Source organism: Chiloscyllium plagiosum, chromosome 27, assembly GCF_004010195.1.
Source record: "Chiloscyllium plagiosum isolate BGI_BamShark_2017 chromosome 27, ASM401019v2, whole genome shotgun sequence".
In the NCBI taxonomy this organism is placed as follows: domain Eukaryota; kingdom Metazoa; phylum Chordata; class Chondrichthyes; order Orectolobiformes; family Hemiscylliidae; genus Chiloscyllium; species Chiloscyllium plagiosum.
In genome coordinates, this window is record NC_057736.1 from 40,085,364 (window position 1) to 40,098,241 (window position 12,878).

Genomic DNA, 12,878 nt, shown 5'->3' on the forward strand with positions numbered 1-12,878 from the left:
TCACAATTTTCCAGATTGAACTCCATCTGCCACTACTCAGTCCAGCTCTGCATCCTGTCAATATCCCATTGCAATTTACAACAGCCTTCCACACATTCCACCATTCCATTAACCTTCAGGTTGGCTAACTTACTAACCTGCCCTTCCACTTCCTCATCCAAGTCTTTTTGAAAAATCACAAAGAGCAGAATTCCCAGAACAGATCCCTGAGGAACACCACTGATCCCCGAGCTCCAGGCTGATGGCTTTCCATCTCCTACTACCCTCTGTCTTCCATGGGCCAGCCAACTCTGTATCCAGACAGCCAGATTTCCCTGTATCCCATTCCTCCTTACATTCTGAATGAGCCTGGCATGGGGAACCTTACAAATGCCTTGCTTAAATCCATGTAAACCATATCCACTGCTCGGCCTTCATCAACGTGTTTTGTCACATCCTCAAATTATTCAATAAGGCTTGTAAGGCATGACCTGCCTCTCACAAAGCCATGCTGACTATCGCCAATCAAACTATGGTTTTCTAAGTAATTATCAATCCTGTTTCTCGGAATCCTATTCAATAATTTGCCCACCACAGACGTAAGACTGACTGGTCTGTAATTCTCAAGGTTATCCCTATTCTCTTTCTTGAACAAGGCAAAACCTTCAAACATTCCAGCACCAGGGAAATAATTTAACAGATTTAATATGTAATAATGACAAATTACTGACAGACTTACTAGTGCAGGGGGCTGATGGTGGATCCAAAGCCATTCGATAGTAATCATCCTTACAGAGACACTGCACAGACCCTGCTTCTTCTGTGTAGCTATGCTCAGGACACCAGGAACATTCTGCTTCGCCAGCCGCCATCTTGTATAACCCTGGTGGACATGCTAAAAAGAAAGTTCACAATTTGAAGATGTTTTCTTTGGGTTTTGAAAGCAAGAAAATAATGCAAGATAAAAGGCTTGCTTGGATGCATTTTATTCTTCATAACTGTGCCTGGCCAACTATGTCAATGCTATTCACACACAGAGTCAAAGCAGACTTCAATCTCCACAAACCTTAGCAGGAGGGCAAGGGATGATTTGAGAGAGATTCAACCCAACCCTCAATCTTCATTCTTCCCTTCATCAGAAATTCCATAAATTGAAACTTGAAAATTTGGAATTCATCACCACAATATGAATACCTTCAATAAACTTACTGAGACAAAATCATAGAATCCCTACAGTTTGGAAGCAGGCCATTTGGCTCATCAAAACCACACCGACCCTCCAAACAGCATCCCAGCCAAATCCACCCCATCCCTGTCACCCTGTATTTCCCATGGCTAATGCACCCAACCTACACATCCCTGAATACTACAGAGAAATTTAGCATAGCCAATCCACCTAACCCGCACATCGAGTCATTGAGTCATAGAGATGTACAACACGGAAAGAGACCCTTCGGTCTGACTCATCCATTCCGAACAGATATCCTACCCTAATCTAGTCCCACCTGCCAGCATCTGGCCCATATCCCTCCAAACCCTTCCTATTCATATACCCATCCAGATGCCTTTTAAATGTTGCAATTGTAAGAGCCTCCACCACTTCCTCTGGCAGCTCGTTCCATACACATACCACCCTTTGCATGAAAAAGTTGTCCCTTAGGTTCCTTTTATATCTTTCCTCTCTCACCCTGAAGTTATGCCCTCTATTTCTCGACTCCCCCAATCCAGAGAAAAGACTTTGTCTATTTACCCTATCCATGCCCCTCATGATTTTATAAACCTCTATAAGGTCACTCTCAGCTTCCAACGCTCCAGGGAAAACAGCCCCAGCCTGTTCAGCCTCTCCCTTTATCTCAAACCCTCCGACCCTGGCAACATCCTTGCAAACCTTTTCTGAACCCTTTCAGGTTTCACAACATCCTTCTTTAAGGGCATTATGGTCTAACTACGGCATATGGATTGCAGTGGTTCAAGAAGGTAACTCACCAGCACTTTCTCTTGGGGAACTAGGAATGGTCAATATCTGCAGCCCGCAATGCACAGGTCCCATAAGGGAATAAAAATAAGCAGGTAAAAATTTATTATTGGTGGGATAATAAAGCAGGCAGTATCTCATATGCCTTTTGTTATGCACTGCACCCACAGTTCAGATATACAATACACAGTTTGGATCCCTGCTTATGTCAAGCATATTGTACTCCTTTAGTTCTATTCACAACCATTCCACCTCCACCCCCTGCCTCCAGCCACCCTGTTATATCATAAGCCATTACTTCCAAAAAATAGGGATTAAGTAGAAGATATTTCACCAATGCAATATTTCAGTTCGGTGCAGGTTATGTGAATAACAATCATTCACATTGCAGTTGAGACTATGGGCAAAGTCAGCCATTGTCTTTGTAGATCTTATGAGGAAAGGCTGAGGGACTTGAGGCTGTTTTTGTTAGAGCTAAGAAGCTTGAGAGGTGACTTAATAGAGACATATAAGATAATCAGAGGGTTAGATAGGGTGGACAGGGAGAGCGTTTTTCCAAGTATGGTGACGGCGAGCACGAGGTGCATAGCTTTAAATTGAGGGATGATAGATATAGGACAGATGTCAGAGGTAGTTTCTTTACTCAGAGAGTAGTTAGGGTATGGAATGCTTGCCTGCAACGGTAGTAGATTTGCCAACGTAAGTACATTTAAGTCGTCATTGGACAAGCATATGGATGTACATGGAATAGTGTAGGTTAGATGGGCTTCAGATTGGTATAACAGGTCGGCGCAACATCGAGGGCTGAAGGGCCTGTACTGCGCTGTAATGTTCTATCTTGCCTACCAGTTGAGGGGCTGGCAAGAGACCAACACTGCGTTCATCCAAGGTGATCCAGTGGATCCTCTGCTAATGAGAGGAATGAGATCCATGAAGGAGAGAAACTGAAGCGCCAGCAGCCAGGAGTGGCTGCCCAATAAGACGGCTGTCACTGATGCAGGAAGAGTAACCCTCGAGTCAAAGGATCCAGGAGCAAACTGCTCACACTCCATTTGCTCCCAGGATGGTCACATATCTCCAGGTCTTCTTGTCACTAGGTTAATCCCCAAGATGATCGGTTGAAGCCTTAAAATGGTTCTGAACTGGCCAACGAGGACCTTACTTGGTAGCGGGTGGAGAAAGTCAACTATGGGCTATCTTATCCTGAAATTCATTTGGGCAGAGACAGGGGTCAGATATGCCACCATGACCTTCCCACTTCCTCTACCTCTATCTCCATGAGCACCTGATTCAATCTTATGTTTCATAGTCCATTATTATAAAGGAGACCTGCTAATTGATTAAGAAAGGCTATGAAAGGAAAAAAATACAACTGAAATAAGAAACTCCCACAAAAGGTCAGGAGAATCCAAGGAGAGGCTTTGTAAATTAATTTACAATGGCAACAAACATGTGTGTGTAAATGTTGGCACAAAATCCAAATCTATTTCCAACTGGACCCTCCACATGAAAATAAAAATTGAGCCAAATCATGGATATTCTTCAGCAACAAGTGCATGTTATTTCTTCAAGAGTCAAATCGTCCGATAACAAGGACTTCAGTGGCCACATGAGTTGCTGGCACTTCTCTCAGATAACTGCATAAAGGACAACGCTGCCCTGCAATTAATTGGAAAACAGAAACAAAGGTGTCTTTCTGTCTGTAACAAATTATTCAAAACATTGCATCTTGTGAGACAGAAAACTATACTTGGATAGAATTTTTGCAGCAGGTCCATTTTCAAAGGAAGATGGAGACTGAACTTGCCAGTGGAAATCTGAGAAAACCAAGTTATGAGTGCACAAGAGGAGAACAATCTAATCTCAGTTTGAGAGTATCAGGTGCAACAAGCTCATTGTGAAAAGCTTGTTGAATATCTGACAAAATGTTTTTGTGTCTATTGAAGGCTGTGGTGAAACGGTGTACTTGGGGATTAATATTCAGCGTAATGACTGGCTCTGACAGCAGTACATTGTCATGTATATGCAGGCTGAGACCTGGATCCTGCTACTTTCCAATAATCTTTCAGAATTCCAAAATTGTTGCAACAGCATAGAATGCAAGCCTATAGCTACAGTAATGTCGCAGATACCAATCTGAGGTCAATATCCATAAAGTGCATCTCAAAGCTGGAGACCAGAGTTATACTGTCGATCATGCATTGCCTGTTCAGTCCTGCAGCAGTTGTGCAATGTATTTCAAGCCACATGTGGATGATATCATCGTCATGTCATGGTTGATGACCTGATGGTATAATGGTCTCAGTCTCCATTTTACTGAGTTCTATCCTCTTGCAGCATGACATGCTGAGAAATGTGAATTAAAGTACAAAAGAATTGCTTAGCTTGAGACCAGATACACAAGTGTCTGGGATTGTCATGTACACATGTAGACACCTGGTGCTATAATAAAATTTTGTTGCATTTTCACGATGCCATGTGACCCACATCTCCTCCTTATGTTGTAGGAGCTGAAATAAGTATCACAGTGATATAACAGCAGACCATCTGTATATCAATGCACTTCACAACATGGTGACATTTCACCTCATTGACTCGATATTTTCATACGGTACAGCAATATGCTTCCTCCTCATGTCAAACTCTTAAACAATAACTTTTCAAAGCTCCATTTTCTTTAGAAATACACCCAGTACAAAAGCTAAACCATAACGCCTCAAGGCAATTTGCCGACTTGCACTTAAATGCATTGAGCCAGTCGTATTGCCACATCTGTAAAAATGCAATCGCAACTCTATCTGAGAGCAATGCAAGATTAACTTCATGGATTGTGTTAAAGAAATGTAACCTAAACCCTGAAAAAGGGACTGCTCTCCAGAGTATTTGTGAACAGCAGAGTCTGTCTCTCAGGCGAGTGAGGAACACCTTAAGACACAAATAAATTCCTTCACATTATCTAAGATTATTTTTCATTTCTCCAATTTTGACTCCTTGTCTCCTGAATACATCGTTCACTCCCCCAACTAATGGCAGCCATATATTCATTTGTCTGGATCTAAATACTGAATTGCTCTCCATAAAACTCACCACATCCCCACCTCTCTCTCTCTTTGCTGCAATCTACAAGATACACAATTCATTTACTGCATGAAACACAGCAATAACGGAGTGAATGCCACAGCTCTCACTGTTGCTTGGCTGTTTGGAGAGTCTTTCTTTGCCTGTTTATGTGTTTCTCTTCTTTCAGCTTTCTTCTCTGTCAGATGCTGAGATTTGACATCCCTGGATCAGCCACTGGTTTATAAGTCACCATTGCATAGAGAATAAAGGCTGATAGCATTGTTACAGGCCCAGACGTAGCCATGGACAGGAGAACCACACATTTACATTGTGAATCTTCCTGTACCCTCATGTAACACAGATTCTGTTGTGGTCTTTTACTGCTCTATGTTGCTTTATGTGAGACTATTTACTGCTCATGTTCACTGTGTATCATTGAGACCATGTTCAAGCTTAACAGGAGAGAGGTAAACAAAGCCAGTTGGAAGTTCAAGCTGCAAGAAGCATTTTAAACCATTGAGAGTAAAACTGTTCCGTATCAAAACTCGTGTCATGCCCACTTACAGAGACCAGTATCCTGTCACCAAGTCCCCCTTTGTTTACATGCTCATACTATATGGCCAGTCAGCTCAGAGCTAGCCTCTAGACTGAGGAGACTCTTTGAATCTCCTGTTTCTGTCAGTCAGGGCTCCCTGATTGGCCCAGGTTAACAACCCCAATCAGTAAACTCACCGTCAATGAGATCCACTTGGTAGTCATTCCAATCATTACAGTAGCTCTCAGGGATGTGAATAAATACATCATCTGTTGGGGTTGGTCACCTTGGTTAGCTGGATGGCTGGTTTGCAATGCAGACTGATGTCAGCAGTGTGGGGGTTCAATGCTGACACTGGTGGAGGTTATCTGGAACAATTCTTCTTCTCAACCTCTCCTTTTTCCCTGTGTATAGTAACCCTCAAATTAAACCATGGCCAGTTCTTTGTCTCTTTCTTTCTCTCTCTCTCTCTCTCCTCCCTCTGAGAGACTCCCAACAGTCTGGAAAGACGATGGCAACATTACCTTTTGTATTGCCTCTATGTATTGTTAGAGGCAAAAGCAAATTATGCACCCATAAATGGTCTTGATCTTCAAATAGCACAGGGTCACTGAAAAGTGATGGGGTAAGGCTGTTGATAATTAGGTTCTACTGAACTATTAACGCGAATGTCCACTTCACCCATTTACCAAAAGTTCATTGACAAGTTCTAAGCATCAAGACCAGCAGGGATGAAGGCAAATAGGAGTTAGCCATTTCAGAATGGAACTGGAGTCACATGTAGGTGCAAGTGAGGACTGCAGATGCTGGAGATCAGAGTCAAGTGTGTGGTGCTGGAAAAGCACAGCAGGTCAGGCAGCATCCGAGGAGCAAGAAAATCAACATTTCGGGCAAAAGTCGTTCATCAGGAATAAGGCTGCGAGCCTCGGGATGGAGAGATAAATGGGAGGGGAGTGGGGCTGAGGGCCCAGCCTCATTCCTGATGAAGGGCTTTTGCCTGAAACGTCAATTTTCCTGCTTCTCTGACCTGCTGTGCTTTTCCAACACCACACACTGGAGTCACATGTCGGCAGACAAAGTAAGGAAGGTACGTTTCCTTCCATAGAGGGTACTGGTAAAAGTCTCATGCTCATTTTCACTGATAGCTTTACCTTGATGAATTTTAATAAAGAGGAGAAACCTCTTCACTCCTATGTAGCACCAGCAAAGCAGAGCTTGCACCTCTTACTTACTGAGCCCATCATCTCGGGCACCCACTAAATCCTGTTTTTGATGGAGAGAAAAAGTTTAGCAAAGTGCATGAATTATGGCCAAGAGAAGAAGCAAAGGCATTGCTTTCAATCACTACTGCTTCTGGCTGACTGCTTTTTACTGCTGGCTCCTGTTGAGCAGAATCTATTTACCTGGCCACATTTCATCCTAGCAGTTGATGTACTGGCAGTAGGTAGAGGCCACAAATAATGAGTCTTGTCTGTAAAGTAGTCAATCACACTAATATAATGCAGAAGGTTCCATTCTTGGAACAGCTTGTAAACGACAGTCTGTAAATTAGTGTCACATCTAAGATTGAGTACAGATTAAAATATTTTGTACGCAGGTTTCCCAAATCCCCACAATATCTGTTGAATCACCCAGGATGTGAGACCAGTGATACTGGTCTGCGCTACTAACACTGTGCCCTCTGCCTTGGACCAGCAACAGCTTCTTTCAAGAAGAAGTCTTGAGGTAGGATGTTAACAGATCTGATGAGTATTTTCAACATTTTGTTTCAGTATCATATTGAAATATCATCCTCCTTCAATCTATTCAATTTAAATTTATACACAACTTCAAATTACACTGTGGACTTGCCTTACCCATCTACTTTTTTTCACCACTACAGTACACCTAGCTCCTCTGATGGTGTGTATTCCACCATCCTCCAACTCAGTATTGGCTCAGTTTGGAGAGGTAGGGACTGCTGTCATTGAAGAAGAGCTTGTGGAGAGCAAATTCAGTGGGGATGCTCGAAATCATGAGAGGTCTGGACAATATAGATGGAGGCTAATTGTTCCCCATTAGTGATAACCAGGGGTCACGATTTAAAGTGAATAGCAAAATAAGCAACGGGAATGTGAGGAAAATTGTTTTATGTTGTGAACAGTTATGATCCGGAACACACATCCTAATTGTGTGTAATGAGACTATTAACCTGTTCAGTAATGTGCGATGTTTTGAAGTCTACTTTTATAATCAGTACATGTAATTTTAATAACAAATCTATCAAAGTTGGCTTCAGTAATACCTTAATAAAATGCTGGCTTTATTCCTGAAAAAACAACAGATTTTGAAACTGGCAATTCACTTTCGCAAGTCTTATTGATTCTGAAAGCATAAAAGGATTTTGAAACACTTACCATGCTGTTAAAGACAGGGATATTAATATAAAGAATAAATTATTCTCTCTTAATTTACACATTCCTCATTTATCTTTTAGTATCACAAAGGACACCACAACATGTTGAGAAAAATGGAGATGAAAGTGTTTATGAAGTTTGGGCATTTTGTAAACTGACACATGCACTTATGGAAATTGAAATGTATACAATAAATGAATACAGAAAACCTGTCACTGAAGGACTGATTTTTAAAAAAATGCTATGCGCATTTTTATTGTTTATTGAAACAACAACCGTGAGGTATGACAACAATGAGTTTTAAAGGAATGAATATTATACTTGTAACAACATGAAATGAAAGAAAAACATTTTCCATAAAGACAATCAGTGGGTGTACAATGATTAGATTAGATTACTTTACAGTGTGGAAACAGGCCCTTCGGCCCAACAAGTCCACACCGATCCGCCGAAGCGCAACCCACCCATACCCCTACATTTACCCCTTACCTAACACTACGGACAATTTAGCATGGCCAATTCACCTGACCTGCACATCTTTGGACTGTGGGAGGAAACCGGAGCACCCGGAGGAAACCCACGCAGGCACGGGGAGAATGTGCAAACTCCACACAGTCAGTTGCCTGAGGCGGGAATTGAACCCGGGTCTCTGGCGCTGTGATGCAGCAGTGCTAACCACTGTGCCACCGTGCCTGAGCAAAGTGGACAATGGTGACATTTATGGCAGAATCGGGTGAGAAATCTGGTTCATTACATGTTTTATACATTTGCTGAGCAGTGAGGCATGTTTTTTTTCACTGGGCAGTGGCAAGTTATTCATTAAAAGGTGGGGGGGAGGGCGTGATTACTTGTTGAACGCCATATTAATGGTTAAACTTGCCTTACATATATTCATCTTCCGATCATGCTAAACAATCTGGACATTGTGAATTCTCGACATGGAAGTCAGAGTGGGTACCTGGCGACTTCAGCTAAACCACTTCATGTTGGCCACCAAACACCATATTTGTGCCTTTTCCCTAAGGTAGGGGATTTCAAAACTCGGTGTGGGGTGGGGTGGGTATATTTTTAAAGTGAGAGGGGAAAGATTTAAAAAAGACGGGAGGTGCAATTTTTTGTTTTTATACAGAGAGTGGTTCATGTGTGGAATGGACTTTCAGAGGAAGTGGTGGATGCAGGTACAATTACAACGCTTAGATGACATTTAGATAAGTACATGAATAAGAAATGTTTGGAGGGATATAGGCCAAGCGCAGGCAGGTGGGATTAGCCTGGTTTGGGATTGTGGTCAGCATGGACAGAAGGGTCTGTTTCTGTGCTGTATGACTCTACATCATTTCAGGGATACGGTCTACGGGCACCGGCCACACACACCCTACATCCAAGGCTTTGGCATTCAACATGTGCCAGCCTCTAAGAACTTTCATAATACATCTCCAAATAGCACAGCTTCCCAGCTCAAAACACTATTCAGCTTCTGACTAATTATCCAACTATGACATGCATGGAATCTCATTCGTCAGTATAAGAGCTTACATCTCATAATGTATCTACCTGAGCAACAGGGAATCCACTCTTTTCTTGCCCCATTCCAGTCACATCTGACTGACATAAATCCAGAAAGTGAGTCGGCTGAGCCAAGACTTCAGGATAATTAACTGAGAGGAGACAGATTACTGGACTTTAATTAGCTAAAACTGCAGAGCTTCCCAGCACAAACACTCTTCAGCTTCCAATATTCATCCAACTATGACAATCCAACTGATGGCCATTATTTTACAGGGCTAGCTCAAGCTCTAAACAAAGCCAATCCCAAACTATAACAATAAGTCTACCTAAATAAAGATAAAATACTGTGGATGCTGCAAATCTGAAACAAAACCTGAAAATGCTGGAGAAGCTCAGTCGGTCTGGGAGCATCTGTGAAGAGAGAAACAGGATTAATATTTCAAGTCCAATATGATTTCTTTAGTAGACTTCAGAAGTCATCAATTAATTCATCAATGAGACATTGATATCATCAGTGAATGGACTGATCAGATCTTCAGTGCTATCCTTCAGGTTTTTCTGAAGGCTGTGGACACTAACTGATTGAACACTGACTCTTGTGTGATAACATTGCTAACCTGCTTCCAGATTAATCTCCCAAACAGCTGATTATAACTTGCAACCAAACGTGGTGCCAACTCATGACTACCATTATAGAGGTTATATAGAAAACACCAGTGTGTTTGTTTACAAAGACTTTTGATTATAAAAGGAAACAGGTTGATGGGATTGTAAGGAAACTGCAAGGAAACTAAGAAAAGATATATTACTTCAGAAAGGATAGAACGAGTTGAAAAGGAACCAAATCCAGGTGTCAGAATGGCAAGGCCAGATGTTCAACTCACATTCACGATTAAAACATTGAACAAACCATGTTTTGCTTTAATCTCAAAGGACAAAGTAATTATTCCATCGTAAAGGTTACTCAGTACCTACTGAAGTGTAATAACATTTGTACCGATAGGAGAAAAAAAATCCATCGCAATGGAAGACTTCAATAAGTTCATCAATTTTCAACTGCTTTCCTGTCTCTCGCCCCTAAAACAGCAGAATAATAATAAAGACAGTGATGTCCCAGGTTATGGGAGCTTTAATCCTTGGAAACTACTACAGTAATTGGTTTCCAGGGTAGAAGAGAATTTCTGCTTGAAACACGTGGGAGGAGCTAAAACCAGTCCTGTAACCTCCATCTTCCAGCACATCCCTATCAACAACATGGCCAAAGGTGAATCAGATACTGGAAAGATGATCACCCTCCTAATTTGTTTCCTTCACAGTTTTGTGATACCATGCCCTGTGTGCTTATAGGGAGGGAGATGATATCGTGCCCTGTGTGCTTATAGGGAGGGATATCAACATCTACTTGCCCTGCAGTGTAGACCTGCACTGTACAATTTAAGGAACTCGAAACATTAACTGGCAGTAGCAGACAATTCAAGTTGGTTTCTGTCCACCTGCTGGTTGAACATCATACACCGGGTAATAGCTGCAGAAGCAGTCACTAAGTATTTTGCGTGGGCGAAAGACAGATTACTATATTGAGAGTGTTCTTCCCAGATAAGGGACGAAACAGAGAAAGGACTTGTATTTACATCACACCTTTCATGGCCACAGCATGATTCCAAAACCAATGAAATGCAGTCACTGCTGTAACATACAGCAAGCTAAACACTCTCTCTTCTCAATCCACATGCTGATATAATCTGCAGGCTTCAGGTCAACTTCATAATAAACCTGATAACAGCCAACTCTATCACCCTCATAATGTTTCCCTCATAATTCCATTCTGATATACCTAAATATCTCTCACAAATATGAGTCTGGCATTGATACATCCCCACAATCAATGGCAAAATACTTTCAAATAAACAGATCCTGTGACCCTTTCCTTCTGGAATCTACCTAATGCTCAATATTCACTTATCGAACGGAATAACTCAAGGGATGTACTAACACAGTACATACCCCTTCTACATACACTAATTACACTGTAGGTCTGTCAAGTGTACTTACATCTGCTTGTTACCTTCACTATACTGCCAGTACACGAAGCAGAGGAGATTATCCAAAATGCTGTAGTTACCCTCTTAGCAAGCTTTATTGAAGTTACCCAGAAATCTAGGGCAGCACAGTGGCTCAGTGGTTAGCACTGCTACCTCATAGCACAAAGGATCCAGGTTCGATTCCAGCCTCGACCAACTGCTTGTGTGGAGCTTGCACGTTCTCCCTGTGTTTACGTGGATTTCTTCCTGCAGTCTAAAGTGTACATGTTAGGTGGATTGGCATCCTCACCAGTACCCTTCCACTGACACTCTCATTCGTTTGGCTGAACTGGTCCTCACCCTCAATAATTTCTCCTTTGAAACTTCCCACTTCCTCCAGACAAAAGGGGTAGCCATGTACACCCCCATGCACCCCAGCTATGCCTGTCCCTTTGTCGGCTACGTAGAACAGTCCATCTTCCTAACCTACACCAGAACCACTCCCCACCTCTTCCTCCACTACACTGATGACTGTATCGGCGCCACCTCGTGCTCCCATGAGGAGGTTGAACAGTTCATTAACTTCACCAACACGTTCCACCCTGACCTGAAATTCACCTGAACCATGTCAGACACCTCTCCCCCTTTTCTGGACCTCCCCACCTCCATCAATGGTGACCAACTGAACATTGACATTTTCTACAAACCCGCCGACTCCCACAGATACCTGGACTAAGCTCCTCCCACCCTGTCTCCTGTAAACACGCTGTCCCTTATTCCCAATTCCTCCGCCTCTGCCGCACCTGCTCCCAGGAAGACCAGTTCCACCACAAAACACACCAGATGGCCTCCTTCTTTAAAGACCACAATCTCCCTTTCCACATGGTTAAAGATGCCCTCCAACGCATCTCATTCACATCCCACACCTCCAACCGCAACAAGGACAGAACACCCGGTCCTCATCTTCCACTCCACGAACCTCCATATACATCGTATCATCCTCTGCCATTTCTGCTACCTACAAACGAACCCCACCAGCAGAGATATATTCCCTCCCCACCCCTATCCGCTTTCCGTAAAGACCATTCCCTCCGCAACTCCCTTGTCAGGTCCACGCCCCCCCACCCCCCCCAACAACCCACCCTCCACCTATTGCAAAACCTGCGCCCACACCTCCTCCCTCACCTCCATCCAAGGCCCCAAAGGAGCCTTGCGCATCCACCAAAGTTTCATCTGCACGTCCGCACATATCATTTGTTGTATCCATTGCTCCCGATGTGGTCTCCTCTACATTGGTGAGACAGGATGCCTACTCGCAGAGCGCTTCAGCGGACACCCACACCAATCAATCCCACTGCCCCATGGCCAAACACCTTAACTCCCCCTCCCACTCCACCAGGGGC

The 12,878-nt window shown here is 43.0% G+C and overlaps 1 protein-coding gene across 4 annotated transcripts in view; it reads right to left on the reverse strand.

The window, feature by feature from the left end:
- The window catches only part of LOC122563736 (ephrin type-A receptor 7-like), a 593,437-nt gene that overhangs the window by 294,483 nt on the left and 286,076 nt on the right, over positions 1-12,878 (reverse strand). For all 4 annotated transcript variants that reach the window (XM_043717892.1, XM_043717890.1, XM_043717893.1 and 1 more), the window contains exon 4: positions 719-874. In XM_043717892.1, coding sequence (XP_043573827.1) covers positions 719-874 — 156 coding nt within the window. The remainder of the gene's footprint in view (positions 1-718; positions 875-12,878) is intronic.